The 28,000-nt window shown below is 40.6% G+C and overlaps 2 protein-coding genes across 3 annotated transcripts in view; both read left to right on the top strand.

The window, feature by feature from the left end:
• Positions 1 to 27,936, top strand: part of MCU (mitochondrial calcium uniporter) — an 89,644-nt gene extending 61,708 nt beyond the window's left edge. Inside the window, exons 2-8 of the mRNA XM_061373864.1 lie at positions 13,741 to 13,810; positions 17,688 to 17,858; positions 18,278 to 18,382; positions 21,594 to 21,754; positions 22,235 to 22,438; positions 24,627 to 24,743; positions 25,992 to 27,936. Coding sequence (XP_061229848.1) covers positions 13,741 to 13,810; positions 17,688 to 17,858; positions 18,278 to 18,382; positions 21,594 to 21,754; positions 22,235 to 22,438; positions 24,627 to 24,743; positions 25,992 to 26,069 — 906 coding nt within the window. The 3' untranslated portion in view covers positions 26,070 to 27,936. The remainder of the gene's footprint in view (positions 1 to 13,740; positions 13,811 to 17,687; positions 17,859 to 18,277; positions 18,383 to 21,593; positions 21,755 to 22,234; positions 22,439 to 24,626; positions 24,744 to 25,991) is intronic.
• Positions 27,190 to 28,000, top strand: part of OIT3 (oncoprotein induced transcript 3) — a 31,545-nt gene continuing 30,734 nt past the window's right edge. For both annotated transcript variants that reach the window (XM_061373863.1, XM_061373862.1), the window contains exon 1: positions 27,190 to 27,329. The gene's annotated coding sequence lies outside the window, so the exon portion shown is untranslated. The remainder of the gene's footprint in view (positions 27,330 to 28,000) is intronic.

Genomic DNA, 28,000 nt, shown 5'->3' with positions numbered 1-28,000 from the left:
CTGTCAGCCAAGATCTTCACAGGTCCATCTTTCTTTGAAAGGGAAGTCTGCGTTCTGCTCCTGCTGCATGGCATTAGACTCGGGTTGCAATCTAGCTTGTGAGAGTCAAACCAAGTAACTAGGTGAAACTTCATGTAGGACACAATAGGCATGAATTTTGAGGAAGCTTAGGTGAGCAAACAGGATCTGACTGAAAGAAGATGCAGCTCAAATGACACTATTTCAGGTGCTTTAATCCTGGGCTGGTCTATAAAACGTGTGCTGTTGTGGTTATAAATCCACTGCTGCGCTATGTTCAGACAGAAGGGGTGGAGGGAGTGAGTTGCTGAAGCAGCTCCTAAGCAGGTAGTTGGCAAAGCCAGTAGCTGTGGCTGCTGCTACAGAAGGCCTTGGTGTCACAGACTTGCAAAATGGCTCCCCTTGCAAATTTGTATTTTGGACAGGTTTTCCTAGAAGGGGAAAAACAGCTGTTTTGAACTAGGCTGTTTATGAGTCCTTCATGGTTTGACAATCCATTTGGGCACGAAGACTTGTTAAATGATTTCTTACTGTTATTCTTTACTACTTAATTTGGAATTCTTGAAGGAATCACCAGATGGAATAAGTGGAAAAACACTTCCTTCATAGAACTTAGTCAGCTGTCATGTGGTTGAAATAAGCTTCTTGCTACACACTGTACTGCCTAACTTTGTGTTGTATTTGGAAGCAGACTAATTCAAGTAATTTGAAGTACAGGAACCTTTTTCAGGTAGCAGCGTATGACTGAAAATGCTGTATTTTCTCCTGTGATAAACATTTAAAGCAGCATTTAAAAGTCAGAGCTTATGGGCTCTTATACCCTTTGCTCCTAGAACATGTTCACAAGTGACCTTGGATGCAGGATGCCAAGCAGCTTGGGTTAAAGTTATGGTTTCTTGTCTTGCCTCTATTGTTAATGGTAAAGGGTATATGGTTCCCCAAGCAGTGCTTTAACAGCTGTAGTTGTATGCCTGTGCAATTTAAGGATCAGTGGTGGTTGTTTCTTTGGAGTCATGCATCATTTCTTCCCCCCCCCCCCCCCAACTGAGCGTTGCTCTGTCACACGGAAAAAGTACCATATATTAGCTAATGAGTTGCTTAATAGCGCAGTTTAAGCACCAGTGCAATCAATCTAGTGACAGAGTTAAAATTATCTCCTAATTACACTGAGAATCGAGGAAGTCCTGTCTCATGGAGGGAGGAGGGAAGCAAGGAAAGAGATGGCATTTAAACGCAATTGTAGGAAGATTTGGGGCATAAAAGGAAGTTCAAGTCACCCCACTAATGCGAGCTTGACACTTGTGGGAGTTACATTTAGTCAGATCAGAATGAGTATTTTAAGCCTCTTGCTAGCCTGAAAATAATGTGGGAAAGCTTATTGAAATCTCTTTTGGGCTATCCAGGCTTTCTTTCTGTTTATCTTTCAAACTTCTTTTTATACCAAGTCCATGAGTACTTGTTGTTCTTGCCTAGAAATAAGCCACTACCTAAACAGGCAAGTGTCAGAGGTGTTTGATTCTTCTGTGCAATTATTTTAAATGGAGGGGTAGGGGTACATCTGTCCAGCCTTGTTATCTCCTATTACCCCAGAGGAAACAAGGTGGGACCTCTACAGAACTGCAGGGGCTTGTCTGTGACTTGGTAGTGTTGAGATGGCTGTGAAAGAAATGACCACAGGGGCTGAGGCAGCTAATACCAACTTCCTGGTACGCAGCAAGGGTCCATGATGCCAGTGACATTTGTAATGCAGATCAGTGAAGTAACAGCACCACAGTGTGAAGTTGAGGGGGCTTTGCATGCTCATGGTTCAGCCAGCAGGAACGAGTCCTCTGATGTCTTGCTGTGATTTCTGGGAGGGATTGTGGGTTTAAATATCATAGGAGTGCTGCTTCTGTTTAGGGAAGTTACATACAGATCTGACACTTTGGTAAGAGGAGTGATTTGTATGGAGTGATTTTCTAGAGATCTTGTTTCTTTGATGGAACCAGGTATTTAATCTTCCTTAGGCAAGACTTCCTGTCTGGAAGATGCAGAATTCCAAACCAAGAGCTTCAGATTAGCTGAGTTAAGAATAATAAATGTGTGTGGGAGAACTCCCTCTCCCAGAAGTCATCCCTTCAATTGCAATGTGATTTCCTACAAACTTGTGAATGGGTTTTCCCATCAGCTGCCAAAAGCAGAAGGGTGGTGGTTATCCAGTGGTCTTGGAGATATTATTTCTGAAATTTTCAGTGGTCTGGAGGATGGAGGTTTTGCCAAGCCTTTGGTAATGCAAAGAGTCATAGTGCCAAACTCATTTAATTTAGTACTCTAAGTTTAAATCTGTCGTCCCATTCCACAATAGGCAAGGAGAACAGCAGTTATTACTGACCAGATTTACTACTGTGTAGTACTGGTCTGCCAGACTTGCTTTTGTAGTTAAATAATGTGTACATAACAAATCGCACCTTCCATGAGATACAGAGCAGGTCTTACTTGGAAATGTTTCCAAGGACCACAAACAGACTACATTCCAGCCTATAAAACTCTTACTGTCTCTCTTTATTATGAGTCTTCCTTGGTTTCTGATGTGGAAAAGTAATTTGTCATAAGAGAAGCGTATGCTAGTCACCCACCACCCGTGCATGATTTCACAAATTGCATTGAAACTCTTGCAGTGGTAACATGTTATTGATATTTTTTTTTTCCAAGATCATGGTTATGTTCTTAAATTACAGGAGCACAATGTAGAATGAGACTTTTGCCTTTTATTTAGCCTCAAAATACTTATGTACACTGTGCCCAATATGAGAAAGGGCAAGGTAAATGGATTTTTGTCTGCTCTACAACCTCCTTACTGATAATAGCACAAGGTTACTCCAAATGCCCCTGCAGAAGTCACACTTGTCTGGACAAACCTTCTTGCCTTGTCATCTCTGCGAGAGGGACTCTGGCTGGGTAGAGCTGCTGTGTTTTCATGTTCCTCAAAAATTACTGTTTGCAGTTGGTGCAGTGTCCTGCTCTGCCATGCAGCGTTGTAGCAAGGTGTTGTACCTGCATTCCTTCTGTTTTGCTGCTCAATGACCATGCTAGCTCCTGCTTTTCAAACCTTTGTGCGTGTTTGTTGTTTCTGTCATGACTGTTTCCCTCAGAAATTAGTGATCTTTATTTAATGTGCATTTCGTGGAATTATTACTGGTTTGTGTGTTTAAAACTGTAGTCTGCTTTCCACTGGTTTAATTTTATTTTGGTTTGTGTTTTGTTTTTTTTTAAACATCTAGAGCACTCTTATGGAATTGCTTAGTATTTAGCTGGCCAGCCACTTACAATACTTACAGCTACCTGGTTTAGTACTTTTAATGCTTTCTCAATGGCTAATGTGTTTTCACTGCTGAGAAAGTGCTGAGAAAGCAGAAACTTTGAATGCTACCTGAATGGGTTTGAGAGTGCTATCAGGGGACTTAGTTGCTGCAAATAGAACCTATTCGGTTTGAAGTGTTTGGGCCTCATACCTGAACTCTTAACTAGTAATGCCTTGTTGCTTTCTATTTTCTTTTAGTAATGAGCTTTGTCTTTACTAAACAAACAAACAAAAAAAACCAACAAACCAAAACCCCAAAAGACCAGCGAAACAAAAGCCAAACCAAACACCCCAAAGAAGCAAGCCCACAAAACTCCAAAACAAATAAACAGAAGATGCCTGTGAAAAGAGGAACCTGCTTTCCATGTCTCTAGAGAATATTTTTGGACATGCAGTCTTTTAGCAGATACAGTTGGAAATCATTATGACTAGAGGCTGTGACAGGTAATTGTGGTTCACTTAGAAAAATTTGTTCTGATCCAGTTCACCTGTTATTGAAATAGTGTAAGCAGACAGGGATGAAAGAAACTGCTTATAACGGAGTCCTAACCCTGAATCACTCTTTTACTTTTGGATCTTCTAAATTTGTTGGTATCTGTTTTGGAGATGATTGCAAGCTGTCCCTTGGTGCAAGCACAAGACTGCAGAACTGTGATCCTAGCAGATTTCACAAGCTTTGATAACACGGCAGAGTCCTACCAGTATGTGAGCTGTTGAAATGTGCTCTCTCCATTGTTTGCTCACTCAGTACAGCTAAACCTAAGATTACAGCAAGATGTGGATGGAAACTCCAAGCTGCTTTAAGATGACAGCATCATAAGGTGGAAAGTGGCCTTAGGACTTCAGCTTCTGTCATGTCAGGAATGACCCAAACTGGTCCTGGTGAAGGTCTTAAATTATTCAGTTTTCAGTCTGTTCTTGCTAGTAAGTGTTAAGTCCCTGTACTGCAAATAGCAGAATCAGTGGAAGTGTAACTTGTCGCCAGTGCTGTAGCTGTTCTGTAACAACTTGAGCGCATGGCCTGGGTGGTGGTAGAGGGAAGGGTTTTGACTCCCCTCGCTGACATGAAAGCAGGAGGTGAAGTTGTCCAAAGGAGGTATATGTATCTGGGAAGCTGAGGGGGCTTTCACCCAACTTGCATTAGCACATATGCATGTGAGGTGGTACGGTTGTGTGGTAGTGGATGGGTTCTCCGTCAATGTAAAACTTTACCTACAGAGGGGAAGAAACCTGGGGTTCAAGCTTGAAAGAACTTTAGTAATTAACATTGTATCAAAGAAAAAGTGTTGCAGGCTTATTTAGTGCAGTGAAAAAGTATTAAAAAGGTTCTTGGAAAGAAAGTACGGAGAGTTTCCTATTCTGAATGAGCTGAGCCAGCCTCCTTGCTTGGATCAAAAGCATGTTTTGAATGTTGCCTGTCCCTTTGTGTTTCTCTAAGGAGGCTTTTTCGCTCTGTTTCATGTGTATACTTAATTTTCCTGAGAAGAACGACTCCATTTTCATTAACTAGCTCAGGCTGTCAATGAAAATACCAACTGCAAAGGTGTGTCTGACAGATTATGTAATTCAGAGCCAAATTACAAACTGTTGTCTTCTAGGCTACTGAACACCTATCACAATATATTAAACCCAGTTTAACTGATTTGGAAAAGCTTTAAGGAAGTGACCTAGCCAAATGCCTCCCACTACTCTCCCAGGATTATCTGTTTTCCCAAGGTCAGTAATCCTAAAACTGTCGTAGAGAAATGGTAATTTTTCTACTGGTTTGTTTCCAAGACTTCTCAGTGGCTTAACATGAATTAAGCTGCAGTGTTCATACTGGAAAGAAGTGTGAACTGCCCTTAGCATGCATATCTCTGAGTGGTTTATGGATTATGGTGGGGCAAGTAGTACAAATTGGCTTTTCAGGGCTGGCTGCTGAAAACTGATTTGTGTTTTATTCTTTGCACGAAGCTTATAACAGTTTCTGTGGGGAAAAAATTTAGATGGTTAGAGGTATAAACATAGTAACTTACATTCTGGATTTTAAAACAAAAAATATACTTTCACTGAAACGATCTGGAAATGTTCAATTAAAATCCAGCTAAAACAGTCCTTGTAATCCGCATGATATAGAATTAGTAGAAAATAGTATTTTTAAACCCAAACTGGAACCAGATGTTTGGGAACTCCTTATGTAATGCTCCCCTATGATCTTGGTTTATCACATATACTGGCAGTTAAGAACATGGTAACTGTTGAAAACGTCTAGGGAAATTTTTGGTCTGATTTTCTTTTAGATTCTTTAGTGATTTAACTTAGATGCCCTGGATTACTCATTATATAAACTGAAGGTGTGTTTGTGTGTAGTGCATGTGTCCATCAGCCCAGTTTCAACTGGTTCTCCTAAGATGGAGGGGGGGTGTGACAGAATTGATTGGTGCTGATGATGGCCTGGCCATGAACTCTGTGGTGGCACCTGACAGGGAGAGGCAGCCCTTCATTAGGGTGTTCAGCCTCTTGTCCTGCTGCGCTCATCCTGAAGGAGTGATGGCCATGACTGAGTTTGCTCTGAGAATGGCACTGGCTGCCAGATGAAATGATCTATTTGAAATGATTCAATGTTATTAGCTTTCCTCAAACTTTGTTTAGCTGTTAATGCATCTGTTGTGCTTTCATGCATTTAAGAATAATTATGTTGTTCAGTTTCATAGCACGGTAATTCTGTACAGGAGAAGCTGAAATTAATAGTTTTGAGCTAGTGAGTGCTATAGGAGATGCTGTTACAGTTATTTCCTTTATCAATGGTCAATTAAATAAAGCCCTTTTGATTGCTGCGTCTCTGCCTTATCTTCCCAGAGATGACTGATGATAAAGTGGGCAGTACAGGAACTGGAGTTCCAGTCAGAAGTGCTGCTGCCAAGATGGAGAAATGGGGTTTTGGGTAACTGTCCCACAGATGATAAATGTTAGCCTTCTCTAGAGGAACAAGACCATATTGGCTCTTCTGTGCACTTCCTAGCCAGAGCGGAACTGTAGCACAACAATGTTGAGGAACTTCAGAAACACTGCCAAGTTTGTGTTTCTGAAACCATGCACACAATGCTTCAGGTACCATATGGCTCTTCCTTGTACTATACAGAAGGGGTCAACCTCAGTTTCCTGTCTCACAAACAGGCCAGGTGAGATGAGCTGAGGAAAGCTGAACTGAGAAATCTACAAAGCTGTTATTTAACATGCTATTTAAACATCAGGCTCAAAATAAGTATGTTTGTGTTCTTACTGTGCTTCATTAGTATGTCAATAAAGATCTGCCCCTGTAGAATGCTGCCTTTCACTTGTGTTTTTTCTGCTGAGTTGCCTTCTCTAGGCATGTAACCTATGGCACACAGTAGGTGAACACTGCACCTTTTCTCTCAGGATGGGTGTGAGAGGCTGTCCACTGAAGTAGTGAGGACATTGTTAACTAGAGGACATTAAACATTAACATTATAGGGATATTAAGTTTGTGTATAAGTTTCTGTGATCTGTGGTCTGACAAACTCTTTGGAAAAAGGAGTTCAGCTCTGCTTTTCCTTTGTCTCAGGTTTCAAAGCTGATACAGGTTTAAATATTTAAATGTACCATGGTACTTTGGTTAGTATGCCAAACCTTCAGAATGCAAGGGAATTAAAATTCTCAGCAGTTTTTTTTTTTTTTTCCTGGTAACCATGAGGGCTGTGTTAAAGAAGTGGAATTTGAACTATTCTACCTCCAGTAAAGTAAAAATATTTTCACAGTGAAACTGTGATCTGGCATCACAAACTGCAAGGGAGATGTTTCAGCCCTGCTCTGGTTTGCCTGCAAGAGGACTGTGTGAAGTTTGCATGAAAGAGGGAGTATGGTGGTCTGGTGTACCATAGTTATAATCTGATTCAAGTAACATAGGAATAGTGTAATTCTCTTAAGTTGTTGATGTCAGCAATAACCTTAAGAATATAGACAGAAAAAATTTTGGGTTGTTCTTTGTAGGCGGAGGGATGTGAGGTGAGGATTGTCACGGAATGATGTGGATGGTGACAAAGGGAACACTTGTTAAAAGCAGTAGAGACTGCTTGACCAATATTCTTATCATGTCTGTTAAACTTCTTCCTTTTCATTACCTTCTCTTCCCTCTCTTACCCTGAAGAGGCTCTATCAAAGCCGTCAAAAGCAGTGATGCTCCTGTTACAAGACTCATCTTCTTACAGCATTACAGCATTAATGCCTGGAAGAAAGGTACAATGAAGAACAAGGAGCAATTGCTTCATACATTTATTTCTTTCTTTTCCCTCTTCCTTTTTCTGCAAAGATTGTATCTCCTTCCTCCTGCCCCCACCTTTTCCTGGACACTGTGGATTACCTGTTTAAGGCAGATGGGCAAAGGAAGTAGGATGAGAAAGGAATATTTATAGCTCACCTCCTGTTTATGTTCCTTTCCTAGCAGATGTGATGTAGCTCTGTACTAATGCTGGGAGAAAATTCAGGCAGGAATAAGAAGTGTAACAAATGAAGACCATTTGCTGGTGTGTAGATCAAACAAAGTGCTTCCAAACGCAAAGATTAACACTTCCTACATTTTTCTGGCACTGCCTTTTTTTTGTGTCCGTCTCCTCAGCCTGATTTTTAAAACAAAAAAAAAAAAAAAAAAAAAAGGAAAAATTGCAGAGGAATAACACTGCAGTTCAGATAAGTTCTTGGTTTTTTGACCTTCATCTGCAGAAATGCTGCCCTATGGAGGCAGCAGGTGTGAAATGTTCTATTTGGGACAAATGCTGTCCTCTCAAGTGGGATGTGAGCAAAGACATAGTGACAAAGAGATGAGTTCAAGACAGTGGGATTGAATTGGGCAAGTGATCAGCTCCTGGGAAACAAGCCATATGGTTTAAAAGCCAGCAGTTTGGACTTGTTGGAAACTGGGAGGAAAATTGTGTCCCAAGGCCTGGGGCTCTTCGGCACAGCTCCGAGGTACAAAGGCTTTCACTGCCGTGCTTCCCCCTCTGGCCAAATATTTGGGGGTTTTGCATGCCAGTTTGCTGCAGGGCAGCAAAGTGGTGTGGTGTGAGTGCTACCTTTGCAAGAGCAAGTGCTGCCTTATTGCATACCAGGCTCTCAAACAGAAGCACAGGGTGTGCCTTGAAGGAAATACTTAACATAATATTTGCTATGTAAATGTATCCAGAGACTGTAGCAGAAAGCCACCATTCAGGACTGTTGAACAAATCCCTGGTAAAGTTGGGCTCAATTGCAGAGGAAAAATGGGATTTTTTTATTGTCATTGGTGTTGAAAGGGACATCCTGGAAGGGCCAAGGTGTTCAGATGTTTCAAAGAAACAGAGGTAGTGAAGAAGGGGATGAAAGATGCTACACTAGCCCATTTTTCCCTCTTTGGAGGTTTCTGAGGAAGACTGAAGAAGGCATCTGAAATTAGCAGGGCTGTGCCTGGACACTACCACCAGGATCCTGCCTTGCTGGTACTGTGGACATAAGGACTGCTGCTAGGTCTTCTCTTTGTCCCCTTGCTGTCCTCAGGCCCACATGAAGCACTGCTGCAGGCATCCTTCATGTTGGAGGGCTGAAAAGGTCCCGTCTGTGCTCAGATCCCTGCTTTGGTTCATATGTAGATGATGTTATTTGTAAGCCTTGCTTTATTAGTTGCTGTACGGGATGCTCAGGGGTTGAGGAGTCTATGAGGACAAGCTGGGGCTGCCTCAGGCCTGTTTTGGGCAGGTTCTGGTTGCCAGGCACAGGCTCAGCCCCACTGGCAGTGCCTTGGGGAATCTGAGGTAAGAAAAGGGAAAAATGCTGGGAAAATGAGAGGAATGAGGGAAAACAGTGTGAGGATCATCCCTGTAAACACTGGGGTGGGAGGAGAAAGCTCCAGGCACCAGGGCAGAGACATCCCTGCTGCCTGTGCTCCAGCACAGGGTCCTCCATGAGCTGCGGCATGGATGTTTCCAGAAGCAACCTCTATTGCCCTGCACCCCTCAAGCAAGGGGAAGGAGTTGACAGTGAGGGTGAGAGCTGGGCCCTGGAAAAAGGGGTGAGGTGAGGCAAAGGTGTTTATTTCTGTCTGGTTTGTGCTATTGTGTACTTTAATTGGCAATAAATCAGCTTTCACCTAGTTGTGACAGTGATTGGTGAATGATCTTCCCGCCTTTACCCTGACCCATGAGCTTTTCCATCTTGCATCCTCTGGTCCTGCTGAGGAGAGAAGTGAGAGGGCAGCTTGCTGGGCAGCTGGCCACAGTCAATCCACCACTGTTACATGTACTTAAATCCAGTAGGATCTTATATACTGGTGCAAAAATATTAGATGTTTGGTAAGTTACACGTGGAACTAGGACTGCAGTTTCTGGACAACATGGCTCTGCTCTGTATCTCTGGTGTGAGAGGAAAGCAAAATGGGAGCGCAAAAGGGGACCTGATGACTTTCTATGAAAGTACTGTTTCAGAGACCAAAATACAACAGCCTGAGCAGACGAGCCGGAGTGGAAGCCCTGAGGTGAAGAAAAGATTGGTAAATGGAGCTCTTTGGCACTTTTGAGTTGGGTTGTTTGGGTTATTGTGATTGCTCAGGGAAGCTTGCAGCAACTTCTGTCACCAAGATGCTGGCCAGGATGTTTTGGGGTAGCCACCATCAGAGCCAGGAAAGACACATAGGTTTTCCTGTTGTGAAAGTTGGGATAGAGAGGAAAATAGCTGTTGCTTGTAGGAAAAGGTGAGCTGCTTCATGGTAGCCTCATTTAGTGGAAGACTTTCATAAACTGTAAAATAGATGTTGTATCTGGCACTTGCAAATATATCTCATAAAGATTTCACTCAGGGTAAGCAATTTTTACACAGCAAATGCTCCATTTTTCACAAAAGCTCTGTGGCTTTTGCTGTACCCCAGGTAACGAGTTAACAGCATGTTTTGCTTGGTTTTCCACATTAAGATATCCACCTTTTCTGTGCTTGGGGGAGGTTTAGATTATTTTTTTTCTTCTTTTTCTAGACAACTTCATTCCTGATTTTAATTAGGGATTGGAGAAGTGGTACCCCAAAGTTGTTACCATTCTATCATTGATAATTACATAAAATGTGGAATCTGAGCTCTGCCAGATTGCTCCCTCTTTTCCCATCAGAGAGCAGTCACTGATAGCTAAAAGGCTGGGTTTTTTTCCACTAGGGCTTTGATTAACTTTGTCAACCATGTAGAATTGGGATAACAGCATCTCTATAGGCCCTAATGTAGCTATTTTTACCTTTAGATTGTCCAATAAAGACCTTGACAAGACTGGAGGAAGTGTTAGTTTTTCACAAAGAACTGGGATTTTATTGTGGGGTTTTTTTTTTCTTCTGCTCCCTTAATCATTCTGGGACTGAGCCTGCTGCATAACCAGGAACCTCTTAAAATGCATCTTGCTGCAGATAAGGACAGGAAACACTAAGGATTGAATGGATGTGAAAAGTGAGTTCTTCCATATGTTCCCTTAAGACCCAGAAAGTTTTTTTTTCTGGTGCTTAAAGCTTCTGATTTCAGTGGTCTGGCTTTGGTGCTTTTCACCCTCCAAGTACCTTTTATTTTGGAAGTGATGGACAAGTCTGTCTCACTGAAACCTGTGTGGATGTAGTTATTCCACACTTCATTGCTGAAGTGGTGAGCTGTCGACTGCAGGCAAATGATTGTGATTGGCAAAGCTTGAAGACAAGTTTTTGTCCTCTCTGCCCCACGCTGCTTATGCCCCAAACTTCATTTCTGCATAAAGTGGTTGGATTGCAGATATTGTATGAGGTGTTCAGATATTTTGCTCCATCTCAGTTTTAAAATAGCTACCACCCTTCAAGTGATTGATACCTTAAGCCTTCCCTAACTTTTGACGGCAGAAGATGGCATTTAGGTCTCTGCTGAGTTCATTTTTTCCTTTTTTTTTCCCTAACCAGTAGAGACTGTTTTCTTAGATAAGAAATTTCTAACAGCAGCTTGTATCTCAAGGTGCAGTTTGGAACCACAGGACTTGACAGATAATTTAACCAGTGTTTTTTCCTATAAAACATAATGGCCCCATACTGCTGTGGGGTTAATGAAACAGGCTTGCTTCAAACGTGAGTTGGGGTGAAAGAATTGACAAAAAGGTTAAATCCTGGGGATGCTTCAGCTTTTTGATGAGCCACCCAACATGCCTTGGTTTTTAACTTGTTTTTCCTCTTCCATTGTTCTTGCTTGTATTGTATGAGGGCAGGAGACTTATGGAGCTAGCTTATACCTGTTGGATACTCATGGTCTTCAGGTAAAGTCTTTGAGGGTGCTAGCTGATACTGCCTTTCAGTTATGTAGCTCTTTTGCAATGGGGTAACGCTGGCTTCAGTGGGTTTTAGGTTTTTCAGGAAACTGCCGCTGAATTTTTGGGCTGCTGTGGAAATCTGGTAGGAAGGCAGGCTCTTGATGTGCAGTATTTCAGAAGTAAATGATTAATGCCATGTGAAAGGGAAGAGTAAAGCAGTGAAAATCACACATCTCAAAGTGCCAGCTCTGCACTGGGATTGGGTGAAATAAGTATATAAACTGATTTGTAATAGCACACTCTGACAGGAGCTTTTGTGTATTGCTGTATAAATTCTGCCCACTTGCAATTGTATGTGGTCTGATACTGTTTTTGGAAGGATAAAAATTGCAGTTGCTGGTTTCAAATAGGAAGAACTAGTCCTTTTCTCCTTCCCTTCCCACCCCCACCCAAACTTCCTATAGAGGCTTCCCCTCTTTAGATAAAATTTGTTCAGAAAATTGTCTTAAGTGTCCTATGGCTTCTGATCATTGAAGCTTCTGACTTTTTTCATACATTTGTCCAGGATGAGACACGTTTGTTTTGCTTGGGTGCTTTTTAGTTTTAAACCTGTTTTTCTTCAGCTGTGTGGAGGTGTTCCTGGTTGCTCAGTAGCAGCACACGGGTGTTTGTGAGTCCAGAAGACTTGCTATTTTTCACATATCAAAAGGCAAATTTGTCCTTTGGTTCCCAACACATAGGGTTTGGGGTTTTTTAAACTTTACTTTTGCCAAAGTATGCAGCTTCCCACTTAATTTCAGTTAAAGCAATTGAATACCCAGTTCTCTTTTCCTGTAAGCTGCCTATTTGACTTGAGTGTGGGTAGCTGAAAATGCAATTGCAAGAAGGAAAACTGAGAATTACTTGTCTGATTTTCATTGTCAAGACCTAGTAAAATGAAGTGTAAATACAGCACAAGTGAGGGTGAATTCCTAGAGCTGTCAATGCATTGACCACCTGGGCCATAGGTCCTGCTTTCAAGACACTACTGTAGTTGAAACTCTCCTTGATTTGTATGGCAGGCTTCAGAAGAAAAGTGCAGTATCAGGTAAAGCTATTTGAAGCAGATTATTGAAAGCAACCTCACAAAATATGGAGGTCTGGACAATTTGTCAGGGAATAATCAACAGCTTGGCTTTTGTTTGCAAACTTCTGTTAGTAATTTACTTAAAAAACAAATCCTACCTGTGAGATACCCTTATAGAAATGCAGGTTTAGCAGCTGTATTTTAGAGCATAGGAATGGCCATATTGGACAACAGCTGTTGAAAACCTGAGTGGTAGTCACCAAAATACATATCACCATAGACAGATGACAGCTGGTGTTGCGCTTTACTTTAGTTTAAAATCGGTCCCTCTTGTGCTAGGATTGTAACTTCACTGTTGGGGGAGGATTGAAGTGCAGCTCAGTATCACAATGGTTTGTTTTCATCTTGAACAATTTGAACAGTTTTCATCTTGAACATTTGAACAATCTTGAACAGGCATATTTACTACTTGTAGCTTGTAGAGTCTGGCTTTCTGTAAGGACAAAAAATACACTTCAGCACTGAAACCAGCCTTAAAAGAAAGAACCTAAGAGGATCGATCCACAGCTAACATCCCTACCTCTCCCCCGCTGTTAGGCTAAAACTTTTTTTTTTTTAACCTTTTAACAGCTGATGTTTTTATGACTTCTGTTTTCCATATCCGTGTAGTAATACAAACTAATTTCTTAAACTGATTAACAGAATGTGGCTTTAAAAATGCTTTTTACATTCAGGGAAGAAAAAAGGAAAATCACAGCTGTTCCGTTATAGCTTCTCACTCAAAACTATGTGCATTGAGAGTGAGGTGTGTGGAGGTGAACTTGGCTGAAGGGGGAAACCCTACCGGGTGACAGATGGTGAGGGAAGAGGCTGTTCTTGACAGGCGCTCCTGATTTACGGTTACCCCTGCGGCGGATGGGAGGAAATGCCCAGCGCAGGCACTGGGGCAGGTGATGGAGGGAGGGGGGGGCCAGGAGGTGGCACTGGGGTGTGATTCCGCCAGACGAGCGGCACTGAACATTTGTCTTTTTTGCTGTGCTTGTATTTTCTAGGAGCATCAAAGGCTTTCTCCTTGGCAGAGTGTGAGAGTGGTCTATTGCAGTACAGTAGTGCCCTCTGATGGTGAGTATTGACACCGAGGCACTCTTTGCTCGCGTTAGCCTTTACCAATTTAAATGGTATTCCCTGACCTCTTTTCTGGTTGAGGCTTTTTTGGCTTGGAGGTAATCCAGTTTTGAACTAAGGAAATGTCAGAAAACAAAATCAAGAAGAATTAAGGAAATTGACAAACTTTCCAGGACCTGTTCTGACAAATCTGGATAGGTTTCATGAAGAAAGATGTAGTTGCATGTAACTGTCCAAATATATTTTCCTACATGTTTTCCTGATGTGGCTGTGAGGTCTGTGTGATGTTTACCTTTCAGGCTACTGTCTGCCCTGTTAACTTCATTTATGTAATGAAAGTGCAGTTCATACCAGCTACTTGCCCAAACAGTTGAAAGCACTTTTTGCTGCAGCAAGTTGTGAAGCTGTGGTAATTATGTTCCTTTATTTAAATTTTGGGACAGATCAGACATTAAGCTTTTTTGATAAAGGCTTTCATAACATATAGCAAAAGAATGCACTGATGGAACTTAAAAATATCAGTATATCCGAATGCAAAGAAGAAACAAGCAGCTTTGAGATCACTTTCTGCTTAACATCTGCATGCTGTGCGCGAAGGCTAGAGCACTTATGCTGACTGACACAATCAGTTAGTGAATCCTGTCCCCATTAAGGCTTGTTAATAAAGTCTGAAAGCTAATAAATTAAGGGGTTTGAGCACAACTGCTTACCCTGCCAGGACAGTGTGTGCAAACACAGAATACGTGACTGCTGTGAAGCACTGAAAATAAGCCCCTATATGTTTAAATAGGTAGAAGTGTAGAGGACACATGTAGGGTTGAGAGGATAATTTGTGTAGCTAGTTGTCTGATTTGATTTTACCTCTCTTCACATTGTGCTTGAATACTTGTTATTTCTTCCAATAACTTTCCCTTTACTAGTAGTAAATATTTAACGCTGACTTCTTTGGCTTCAAAGGTTTTTTACTGTACTTTGTCTTGGCCTAGTGTATCGCTTAAGTTATTCATATGTAAGAACAGAAATCTTTAAAAAATACTAATAAGCTGTGACTGGTACACATATGGTTGAATCAAACCTTTTTGGTGCTTGGATGACATTCATACCTTAAAGGAACCTCACACTTTAATATATTGTATAAAGCTTTTGAAATCCTCCATGGTCTTATTTAGCAGTATCCCTGGCCAGGTTGTATGTCTGTAAATGTAAATGAAATACACTTGTATACAAATTACTTTTTTGTCTTGTCCTATGCATTTAAATACTAGCTTAAAATGTAATCAGTGAAGATTAGCTAAAAGGTTAGCTCTATAATCAGTGACATGCCAAAACGCTGTCCACTTAGTAACCTGTAGTTGTCCTCACGCAGGCAATCCACAGGGCTATCGAAGCAGATGAGAGTGAGGCAGAAGGCCATATCACAGTGTCTTGTTTAATAGCTTGTAATGGAGGTTGCTGTTGCTGGCTGTTAATTTGTGTTATTGACATGTCCTTCAGATTTCTTCTTTGCCTCTGAGCTCTTTCCTCTCTAATGTAGGAAAAATCTGACCAGACATTACTTGTGCAACAGCTGATGAGAGGATCAAACTGGAATTATGGACTTTCCCTACTGGTGAATTAGGCTAGAAAATGACTTCTACAAGCTTTTTATAAGGAAAACATAAACCAGCTGTAATTGAAGACTTACTGAGCTTGTCTTCCAAAGAGAAGTAATTTGGTCTGTAACATTTCACCAAAGCTGGAAATCCTAGAGAAGTGTTTTGTGTGTGCTACCAATGCTGGTGATTCTTGGTGCAGTTTGACCTATTGCATTTGTCACTATGATCTCCATCTGATCTGTGGAGGGTTAGAATGTGGCAGGGCTGGTGCTCATAAGCTTTTGATCTAAAGCTGGCACTCCTGCAGCTGTGCTTTTTGGGGATACACCAAAAAGTTCAATACTTAGGTGGTTACTTTAAGCTTCTAAACATGTTGATCATTCCTTCTGAGATTGCTATCACAAATGTTGCTAATCTTAATCTATTTCTTAAGTCTTTTGCTCAAATATTTGAGTGAAAAAATTCAAAAATCTGATAGCTGGTGGCATAACAGCTGCTGATAAGGAGTTTGAAAGTATGTCTAACTGTCCAAATAAATTGGCAGCTTGCTTGACTTTTTTAGTAAGTATCTGACTGTTGTCTCTGAATTTTAAACTTTGAAACATGAAAGCTGCTAAATCCTGTCAAGTGTCCAAGTCTTGAGAATAAGCATTTATAGGCTCACAAATACTGGGGTCTCTCAGGATGTTTCGGTCATCTGAGATGTCCATACTTGGTTACTTCCACCTGGTCTTTAACGATGACATGTAGACCTCTTTGTCATCACTGGATAGCAATCCTCTGGAAGAAGGGAAAAAGCCTTTGTAGGCTTGATTCAATTCAACAAGATATGACAGTAAATTCAAAAGTTTGAGTGAACTGTTCTGGCTTTGTAAAAGTGTACTTGGTGCATCATTCCTCAACATACATGAGCTTCTCTTTTCAGAAAGGCATGTCTTCCCAAGACTTGTCTTAATACACGAATGATCCTGTGATAAACAAGTTCATAATCTGGCAGCAAATCACTGAATGGGGAGGTATAAAGGCTGCTGGTGGCAGAACTTTCTGAACAATGGCATAGTGAAAAATGGTTCCCTTTGGTAGTTAAAATGACATTATTTGCTTCTATTTCTACTTATGTTGACTTCTTTGACCAACTAATTTTGTTGTGAGCTGCTTAAATTTACTTGGCATTTCAATACATGAGTTAGATGAATAAACTGTGTGGTCATGTAGTTGGCCAAAGCTACTGCAGGTGAGAATAGTAAGCCAGATGCAGCCAGATGCACAGTTCTTCAGACATGGCAAATGGTTTGTACAATAAAGACCTTGCATTATTACATGAAAAGAATACGTAACAATCCAAAGTAAATTCTTTTTAGGTGTGATGCTTTATCTCAGCAACTGCTGCATTTGGGGAAAATCTTGACTGTTTGTGACTCAGTAGAGAGCTTAGGGAATATAAACTTTCTTTGTTTCTATGTATAAATATCCTGGAGCACACAGAGTGGGCTGCTTTTCTGTCAAAATAATAACTAGCTTATAGTTCATACAGGTCACTACCATAAGTTGTAGAAAGGTGCACTGAAATCCTGAAGGATGCTCTTGAAAGAGTTCCTGGCAGCACTAAAGAAATGGAAAATGTTGCTTTATCTACACCTAAGAAGCAATGTCTGTCTTCTGAAGTACAGAGTGTATTGATCCCATGAATTTTAGATGAAATGACCTTGAAGCTTAAACTCAGAGTGCTGTTCTTAGAACCTCATGTTCCTGACTGCTCTCTTAAATATTTGTTGTCTCAGGATAAAGGAGAGGAAACCAGAATTAAACAAGAATAAAAAGGTTTGAAGTAGATCCTTCCTTGATGTTTCCTAATACATACAGTCTGCCTTTGTGTTCTGGGCTCTAAATCCTGATAAATCGCACAATGTTTTGTCTTCCACAGTCCAAAATACTTTGATTGTCAAAAACTAACCAAAACATAGTGTGCTTCTGTGTTACGGCTTTTAGATATGTTGCCTTTAGTATAAACATGATTGTGCTTAAAGCAAGCATCTCTTACTTTCCCGCAAAGCACAGAACGCTTGGCAAATATTGTTAATAGGAGCAAAAGCCTCTGACATCCCTCGGTTTTTTTTTGATGGACACATCTCTTGATAAAAGATAATTAATAAATTTAGTCTGGTTTATGGTCAGCTCATAACTATGTTTGCCTCTTTTTCTGTGAGACAAACACATACCTATTACAAGAAGATATGTTATTTTTTAATGATAAACTTTTATTTTTGTCTTCTCTGCAGAAGTGACGGTGGTTTACCAAAACGGGTTACCTGTGATTTCTGTGAATCTTCCATCCCGGCGTGAACGTTGCCAATTCACGCTTAAACCCATCTCGGACTCTGTTGGTGTGTTCTTACAGCAGCTGCAAGCAGAGGATCGAGGAATTGATCGGGTTGCAATCTACTCAGCAGGTACTGTTATTTACAAACTAATTGATTTATTTGCTTGCCAGCTATTTTCACCTAGCCTTTTGCTTTTTAAGTAGAAGTTTGCTATGCTGTGAGTTCTTCGACAGTACTGAGAAAAGTAGAAGGTAGAAATGCCATCTCTGGAGGGGATACATTACTCAAAGTGTGCGGGATGAAGGGAACTGCTTTTTGTAAGATGATCCCAAATACCATATATGTAGAAAAGCAGCTAAATGCATAGCTCAGTTAGTATTTGCCATGTAAGGTCTCCCAGTAGTTATATATCTGTTTTGAAGAGTATTGTTTGTGGGGAAAATGAAGAAGTCCAGCAGCTGGATTTGGGATAGCATTACAACTTGGTCACATCTTGTTTAGGTACTGTGTTTCTATTGCTTAATGAGTCATCTGTGCTTGCTTTACAGATGGCACACGTGTCGCTTCCTCCACAGGCATAGATTTGCTTCTGCTGGATGATTTCAAACTGATCATTAATGATGTCACATACCATGTTAGACCGCCAAAGAGAGGTAAACCAGCCTGGTTCTGGTGGACATCAGAAATCTCAGTATTCAGTTCCCTGTTTAACTGCAGCATGCTTTATTAACGTGTTCAAGAACATGAAGTTTTATTTCTAAAGGAAATCTTGCAGTTTCTAATCCCGCCCTTGGAGTCTAATTTACTGATACACAAGTAATCACAATAGTCAGTAATGAAAAGTAAATATTCATTCTGTTCAAAAGCAGTACCTGTTAGAGGAGTAAATGAACAAATATAATATCTTTTAATTTCTAATTTTCTCTGAATGTCCTCTAGTTACTGAAAAGTAATTTAATTTAACTCATTCTGAAGGAGTATAATACAAAATAGGAATTAGATTGAAACTTACGTTATGTGATTTGGAAGAATATTTTTTTCCCTCATCTGACAGTTAACCCTTGTTTCCTCTTAAGTGTGGTACTTTGAATATTGCCAATAAACCTTGAAACCTTGTCAACTTAGCAACAGGGAAATGAATGAGACCATGCTCTTACAAGGTTACATTACTAAGGAGCTCTTTACTGTTCTTTACTGGTGAGGCACTGGAATGGGTTTCCCAGGGAAGTTGTGAATGCTCTGTTCCTGGCGGTGTTCAAGGCCAGGTTGAACAGAGCCTTGGGTGACACGGTTTAGTGTGAGGTGTCCCTGCCCATGGCAAGGGGGTTGGAACTAGGTGATCTTAAGGTCCTTTCCAACCCTAATTCTGTGATTCTACTAATAATCAAATAGGAAGGGGAAAAAACCTATTTTGAGTCAATAAGAAAATCCTTTTAAAAAATGAGCTTTGGACACTTGTGTAGTTTTCAAGATATGAAAACTGGCAAGAAGCTTTTGAGATGCTCCAGAGTTACTGTCAGAGGCAGGAACTTAGTGTTTTCATCTGTCATCTATTCTTTCCCATAGGCAACTTTATAGGCTTCATAAAGCACCAGATTCTTGTATGTCTATACTTGTCTCTGAGGACTTAAACAAAATAACTGGTTTTGGAAATGTTGTTCATCTTGTTGCTTGCCTCACATACATTAGTGGATCTTTGTCCACCTTATTGTTCTGTTGTTGTTGCAGGCAATAATATGAAGTTTGCAAGCAGTATTTTTTCTAGAAACCCTGTTTAGCCCTGTAGACAGCAAACAAAATTAGGAAGGATTTATAACTTGACTTGCATGTCCAGTCAAGGTGAGGTGGTGTGGAAATACCTTCCTCTGTTTATCTGGTGGTTTTCCTCAGTGTTTGGGCTTCCCTCTTGTGAAGCAGTGGATTACAAATAAAATACTCCTAAAGCAAAAGCTGTGAGGGAACTGTTAATATTCCGTTTGTCATCTTAACAAGTGTGAATAAGGCTACTTGTTAAAGCAAGGTCATCTATCAAATATCAGGAGACTGACCATATCTTTTGGGTCTGAGACTACCGTGAGCGAGTGACCTCCAGAAATATCTGCTGATACATGCCATCTTCCTCTGCAGATGTAGTTAAGTTTCCAAGGACCTTTTTCGCAAGGAAAAAAATAAAAATAGATTCTAGCACTTTATAACACACAATATGAAAATACAGAGTAAAAAGGAATTTTACTTGGGAAGCTGTATGCAGCCTTTTATGTGCAATGTGTGGGAAATCCTGGAATTGGGAGCGCAGCTTTGGGTGAGATGTGGGTTCTCCCTTATCTTTGGGTTACACTGACTTCCACTAGAGAGAGGCTTTTTTCCAGACTTCTTAAAAGCCTCTGAACAGAAACTCTGTTAAAACTGGATATTTAAATCACTAAATATTACGCACACAAACAAGTTATCCTCTGCTCACTGCTCTGTCATCAGTGTGCTGTTTTCACACGCTTAGAAGGCATTATAAGCGAGAGAAGTGGAGTGAGGATTTTAACAAAGTATCTCTTTTAACTGTTAGCCCCTGGAAGCGGGTGGTGATACCAAGCCTTACTGGTCTAGTCTAATTTTTAATACAACTAAATGAAAATGAGAACATGGTGTCTATTTCTGCACTGGAGAAATTGGTGTCCTGAGGTAAGGCAATTCATACATCCCACTTACCTGCTGTTTGAGAGAGCAAAATCTGTGTCAGTGAGTTGGTATGGTTTTCGGTTAGCTTGCTTGCATGGTATACCCATTGTGTGCTGGTACGTGAGCTATGGGATCACCTAGGTTACATGAAATTGCCACCTAAGTTACATTTGCCAAGGAGATTTCTATACTTAGTTTGTACGAAAATGAAGGTGCCCATAAATAGGCTCTGAGATTAGTTCTGTTAAACTTTCCAGCTATTGCTTTTCCATTTATATAAAATCACCCTGTGTATTTTGAAATGGAAATGAAGAGCACTTTAATGCTAGATACTCAATACTTTTTGATGGTCACTTCAGTAGAAACATGATTTTTTTCTTCATAGAGGAACAGGAGTCCCCTTTAGCTGGAAGACGGGTATAGTGTGCTTTGTGTGCCTTGGCACAGGCAGCTGAGTCAGTTCTTTCCCTTGAGCTGCTAGTGTTAAAACTTGAGCTCTTCATAGCTTTTTATGTCTTAGTAAAACAATATTTTGAGAACATAACCTAAAGTATAAGCCCAAAGAGGCTACAGAAATTATTTTTATTTGACTAATGTAAGTACTTTTGCTTGAATTTGAAAGCTTTTTGGTTTTGTTTTGTGTTTTTTTTTTTTTTCCCTGTAGAGTGTGTAATACAATACCACTAATCACAGCTCTCTTACAAATTCATTTCCTTTAGGAATCTTTTTTGCACTGAAATGGGGGGATAAAGGCAGTTTCAGTTAGTGACTCTGTTGCTGTCACTGTTTAAATATGGTGAGGGAGAATTTAATTGCCCTGTAGGCAGCACGGGAGGGGGATGCCCACAGTGTGTTGGGAAACAATTCCTGGCATTGGTGTGCAACATAATTATAAGGCTACATGTTCTGGGCCACTAAGTCTTGTATATAAATATGGGATCAGAAGTAGCTGTTGATATCTGAGAAGCATAATAGTATCTCTTGTCCTTATTCTTATTAAATTATAGGAAGATCCAATAATAAAGCCTATTCTTCTGAAGAAATGGCATGTCTTAGAGTACTGGGGGGTCTTCCTAAAGCTTCTTTGTTGAAAAGATAGCTTCATATATTTCCTGTGCAGACTAATAGCAGTTTCTCAAGAGTATGTGAGAAGTTCTGTGCATATAAAGCAGTCTCTTTTTTTTTTCCTAGAGCTCTTAAGCCATGAAAATGCAACGACGCTGAATGATGTCAAGACATTGGTTCAGCAGTTGTATACAGCCTTGTGCATTGAGGAGCATCAGCTGAACAAAGAGAAGGAGCTCATAGGGAGACTAGAGGAATTGAAGGAGCAAATAGCACCGCTAGAAAAAGTGAGAAGTTTCTCATTGTATTTTACTTATCCTCCAAATGCAACCTCAATTTATTTCAAGATTTTAATTCACTCCCTGGTATGCTTCAAATAGTTCCAAGATTACTGATGCAGAAGATGCACCAAGTATCTACCAAATCATGTCTGTTTCTGGTTTCTGTGGAAGTTATCTTTTTTTCCTGGATTTATATAAATGGAAATGAACTTGGTGTTAAATAAAGACTGAGGCTAATGCAACAGAACATCTCTGAACACAGAGAAATAAACACCTTTGTGAGGCATCCAGAGAACGTTCAAAGGAAAATATAGATGATGGCAAGATACTAAAGGAAAAGTCTAGATTTGTCTGCATAATCTAGATTGAAATCATATGTTTCAAACCACCTAATATAAATATAAGGTGCTGTTTTTACATTATCTCTGAATGATATTAACATAATTATTTTTGAGAATGCAAGGTGCGTGCTTCTGTCTTCTACAGGTAAAGATGGAGCTCAGCAGGAAAGCAGAGAAGAGGACAACCTTGGTGTTGTGGGGAGGCCTGGCTTACATGGCCACTCAGTTTGGGATTCTGGCACGCCTCACCTGGTGGGAGTATTCTTGGGACATTATGGAACCAGTCACCTATTTCATCACCTATGGTAGTGCCATGGCAATGTATGCTTATTTCGTAATGACTCGCCAGGTAGGACTTGCTGTGCTGACATTGACACTTCAGTAGAAGACTTTGTTTGAGCTCTACTCCCTAGAAAAATCCTCTTTGAACCTAGATGCTACTTGATTTAATTTGTGCTGTCCAGGATGTTGGTGTATGATTGTGTGGTTTTCTGGTGGTGGTCATTCCTGTTTTCTGGCTGTCTTGCCTTACATGCTTATGTATGTTTGCTGGTTGACTGCTTTAGCTATAACAGGTTCATCTTCTGACACACAGTGGTTTCTCCATGCACACACATGCAACCTTACATGTTGACTTGCACTGGAGTCTTCCAGTCAGGTGAAGCTTGGACTAGAAGCTTCCAGTCCAAGTGAAGTGCTGTGATTTATCAGCCCAAATGGACTGTGTGTGTATGAGGTACCTTCTGAGCTTTAAGGAAGTCCACCTTTTTAACATGAGTCCCTGGCCTTTTTGAAGAAACTGAAGTTCAGGGATGTTGTTGGAAATGCCTTTGTGTAGGTATTTCATGCATCTGGCTTCAGAACCAGGCGAAGGATCCTTCTCTGCATCCTTATAGTTGTGACAGACTGTGGATCTTCTAGTACATGGTTTGTCTCACCACTCAACATTTAAACTTCATAACCTCTTTGAAATTATAAGGGATGGAGAGCTTGAAGAGTTCCTACTGTCACAAGACCATCAGAACAAATGCTGCAGGGTTCTGTCAGCTGCGTTGTTTTCAGGGGCTGAGAACATGTGGGCCTCTGTAAGCACTGCTTCAATTGTCAGAGTTCAGTTGGAACTTCTGCTGTTTTTGAACCTGGATTTGATTGTCATCTCTAATCAATCAGTACATCTTCTGCCAGACCTTAAGATCTCAGTATTTCATTAATGGCATGACTCTGAATGCAGCTTTTGTCCACCTGACAGCCTTGATCATTGAATGCATACCCAATACATGTAATGTTCCAGTGCAAGGGAGAATTAAGTTCAGCAGCAGACCTGTGCTTTGTAGGGCTTATGTGGGATTTTGTGTGAACAGCTCTGCTGCTCCAAGTTATCTGAACACTTTAAAAAGCTGTGACTTTTTGCAGCAGAGTATCCTTGGCAAAAGCTGTGTTATTGGGTTTTTGTTCTCACTTGCGTAGCTTGGTTGAAAGATGAACTCATGAGCAACTATTGCTGCTTTAATTAGCTATTGCATGTTTATGACCTTAAGAAAAAGAAAGTAAAGGCCATCTTACAAAAGCTTTCTGCTGGTATTTATAGCTTTCTTTTTTTTTTTCCCCTCCCTTTCTCCCTACAAACTTGTCAGTATTGGAACCCTCAAATGTGTTAGTTCTTGTTCTTTCTGCATGGGAGGATTCACACCTTTAGGACAGCAGGAAGGTGATGGTAACTCACTGCTGGCATGTGATATACTAGCAGAGAAGCAAACGCCTGACTGTACTGGGTCTGGCTGGGATGGAGTTAGTGTTCTCTTCATAACAGCTGGTATGGTGCTGTGTTTTGGATTTGTGACCAAAACAGTCCTGGTAACACACCAGTGGTGTTGCTGTTGCTGATCTGTGCTTGCACAGCATCAAAACCCTTCTCTGTTGTTTCACCCTCCCCACCACCAGTTGACCCCCAGGAATAGGCTGGGGGTGGGTGAGGCATTGCAAGGAGATACAGCTGGGACAACTGACCAAAGAGAAATTCCATGCCCTATAACATCATGTTCAGCAATAAACTGGGGAAGAGGGTGCGAGGGAAAGTGGAGATGGACGGATTTCTCCAAAATAGCTGTTGCTTGGAAACTGGCTGGGCATTGGTCTACTGGTGAGAGATAGGGAGTGATTGTGTTTGCATCACTGTCATCTGTACGGGGTTATTTGTTTTGGTTTGGGCTTTTTGTTTATTTGTTTGGCTTTTCTTTCTTCTTTATAAGAAGTGAGTTGTCTTTATGTTGACTCTTAAGTTTTTCTTGTTTGTTGCCCTTTCAATTCTCTTCTCCCATCTGGCTGTGGAGAACTGAGTGACTGGATGGGAGCTTAGTTACTTGCTGAGGTCAGCCTCACCACACTGGGTGAGCTTAGACAATGCTCTCTGGCCATGTGCCTTCACTGACAGAAACCCGTCATCCTCTCAAAGCACACCTGATAGGTACTGTACTAATGTTATCCTGTTGCATCCTGTTGTGGCTTTATTTGTATCTTCTCTCCTTTCTTCTTTTTAGGAATATGTTTATCCAGAAGCCAGAGACAGACAGTACTTATTATTTTTCCATAAAGGAGCCAAAAAGACACGATTTGATTTAGAGAAATACAATCAACTCAAGGATGCAATTGCTCAGGTAACAAGAATTTTTCCAGAAATAAGACAAAGAAATTGCTGTTTGCTAGTTCTTAACTGCTATTAATAGATGTACCTCAAACAAGAGTGGATATATCTTAAGTTTTCAGCACATTTTCTTGTTACAACCCCAGTGCAGTCACTGAATGGGCTTTGATATGCCCATGAATAGACCTACTGGATGTGTAAATGAACATGAAACAGTTGCTTCTATCTGTAAGGGCTTTTTAGAAATTGCTGGCAAATCTTGAGTTGCTTCAGGCATTTCATGCCTCAGAGGATCCTAATTCAAGATTTCCTTTCTTCTCAGCTCCTACACACCAGATGGATTTAGTGAGGAATGAAGACTTGCATCCATTCAGTTCATGTCTTCCTGACATGGAGCACTTTAATGCACTGGTTGCAGTCCTTGAAAATAATGTTCAAAAAATCCAACTGTATTGTTAGAGGCAATGGGGACAGATTTCTCATAATCTGGAGACAGACACTCTTGGCAAAGTGTCCACACTGTGGGATCTGTTCAACAAAGGAGTTGAGTAGAGATCTTTCCTCATGTTTGAGAGTCTTTCTGCAGAAAGATTACATTAGTAGGGCTACCACATTCTTATTCACTGCCCCATATCATTCTGAGGCTCTGGAAATGACAGGGTAGGATATCCAGAGCAAGATGTGTTCTCCCCCTGCTTTGGAGAAGGAGCTGTGTCAGGAGGAGAGGGAGGTCAGGGCAAGGCTCTCTTGGTTTAAAGAGAAAACCCAGAAAGACCTCTGAGTTTGCTCGTTTCTCGTGCTGTGTTGAATATAGATATCCTTGGGTGGCTATATTTTTGTGGAGCTTTTCTTGTAGAATCAGACATTCCCCTTAATCTAGTTAGGTTGGAGTTTTTTGTGGGTTGGGTTGGTTTGGTTTTAGTGTTTTTAATATTTTATTAAAAAAAATAAAAATTATCTTAAACATATTTTTATTTAAAAAAAAGGTTCCAGTGGGCTGATGGGGATCAAATATTCCCTACCATATTCCTTTTAAGTGGTTGCATATAGACAAGTTTAGAGAAGCACAAAGTCAATGTCTTTAAGTGCTGAGAACAGTTTTCCTAAATATGAGCCTATGACTTCGTTTTACTTCTTGAATGCTTCCCCCCGAGCAAGAAAAACAAGGAAATACAGGAAAGCTTTCCATTCTGTAAAGGCGAACTGGACTGGTGAAGGTATATTGGGAGCTTGTTCTTTATAATGTGTCTTTTACTTTTAGGCAGAATTGGACCTTAAGAGGCTTCGAGACCCGCTGCAGGTTCACCTGCCCATCCAGCAGATTGATGAAAAGGACTGAGCAGCAAAGAAGCTCTGAACCCCGGCAACAAAAACCTGTTCATAGCTTGCCTTTTTAATTAACGTATTGCAGGTGGAAGCTGGGAGGTGGTGTGGGGGTGGAGGGTTTTTACCTTTAATCAAGACAAAGGACTGTATGGGGGGAATCTCTTAAATCTGAAGATGGGACATGGTGGAATGTTAGTTCTGAAAAGGGCTTGGCAAGTAGTCCTATTTAAAATCTGTCTGAATGGCAATTGTGTACAAATACAGGATTGGGGGGGTTCATGGAAAGAATGTAATGCTGGGGTGTAGGGGTGTCTTCTTCCAGCTTTGCAGGGTCTGCCACTTGATAAGACACCAGCAGCCTGCTTAGCTTTTTAAATTTTCCTTTACCTGATTCAGATCTCTTTCTCTCTCTAAAAACAAAATAAGGAGGAAAAAAAAAAGAACCCAAGCTACCTGGAGCTATGGCTGGTGATCAGAACTTGCACTCCACCACCATTAACACGCACACTTCTGATCAGACCTGGTCTCTTTTTATAAAGTTACTACAAGACTGCTTTCTACTGGAAAACCGTGAGCTTTCCCTTTCCCAGCCTACCCCATGTGCTCCACTGACTTCCTCCTTTGTTTATTTGTAGCACATACTGGTTGTAGCCAAGTGAGAGAAGGAATGAGTTTTCTTCTGGACTATTTGATAATTGATATTTTGGATTATTCCATAATAACTATTTAAACTTTGTGTCCCAATGCCTTTGAGCTCATAGAAATCAGTGGCAGCATTGCATGAGAGGTTTTTTTAAATTCAGTCTTAAAGGGAGGGAGATTCCCCTCTTCCTACCCCAGATCTAATAGCCACCTGGACTATGAAATTATGAAGGCTTAAAGGATTGTGAAACTGTTGCAGGATCATGACTCCTGCTTTTAAATGGACAGTTTCTGAACATGGAATAATTAAACTTGGTATTTGACTGTTTGTGTAGTGGGATAAAAGGTCTCATATATGGACGAAGCATTTTCTGTACCCAGAGTCTTTTTGAAAGCCTGGGGCTCTTACAGTGCAAGACACAGAATGACTCCAGTTCTCTAGCACTTTCCCCTAATTAACTAGCTTTAAATGAACTTTGCGTTCACAGGTCAGAATTTCTTAGGATTGGCTAATGACATCTCTTGTTCTTAGCTAAAAGAAATAGAGGAAGGAAAGTCAGCCCATTGCCCTCTCTTCTAGCCAAGGTTGGCTGATTTCTAAGTAGATAAAACATCTCTCCATTCAAAGCATGTCAGTCTATTTTAGCATCCTGCTGATAAGTACCGTGGAGACAGGATGAAGGTGGGAGAAGGGCACCAAGCTTGGTATACACAATGGCTGGCTGTTTTTTTGATGTTTCACTGCTACTCCTCACTGTGTCATGGAAAGAGGCTTCTGGTTTTTTTGGACAACTATGTTTTAAAAAAAAATAGGAAAGAAGAAAACAAATAGGTATTAACTAGTTGCCAGGTGCCTTGCAGATGTGGAAACACAGCTGGGATTGCTGCCTCTTCTCAATGGCATGTTGGACTGAATGGGTGCATGTTTCTATTTTTTTTCCCTTTTCTCTTTTCTCTCTGTTTCAATTTACATTGTGTGATTATTTTTTAATCTGTTTTATCCTGTTTGTGTGATGAGTTTTAAAGGGAAAAAAATGAACAGAATCCTGTAGCTGAATCCTTGGTGTGTGTTTGGGATGAGGGAGGGAGCATGGAGGAAAGTCCTTCTTTAAAAAAAAAAACAAACAACCAAACAACAAAACAAAACCTGAACACGTGTAAAATCCTGTATCATTTATGAAATATGTATAAAAGAGCAATGTACTTCTGGAACAATAAATAACTATTCAATTTTTGAATCAGTGCTCTTGAATAATGTTATTTTCCCCAGCTGAGAATATTCTATGTGTGGCAGCTGTCTCC

This window comes from Neopsephotus bourkii, unplaced genomic scaffold, assembly GCF_033783945.1.
Source record: "Neopsephotus bourkii isolate Nb327-2 ecotype Australia unplaced genomic scaffold, CSIRO-AGI_Nbou_v1 NB_1634, whole genome shotgun sequence".
NCBI lineage: Eukaryota > Metazoa > Chordata > Aves > Psittaciformes > Psittacidae > Neopsephotus > Neopsephotus bourkii.
This window is presented reverse-complemented; position numbering and strand designations above follow the sequence as displayed.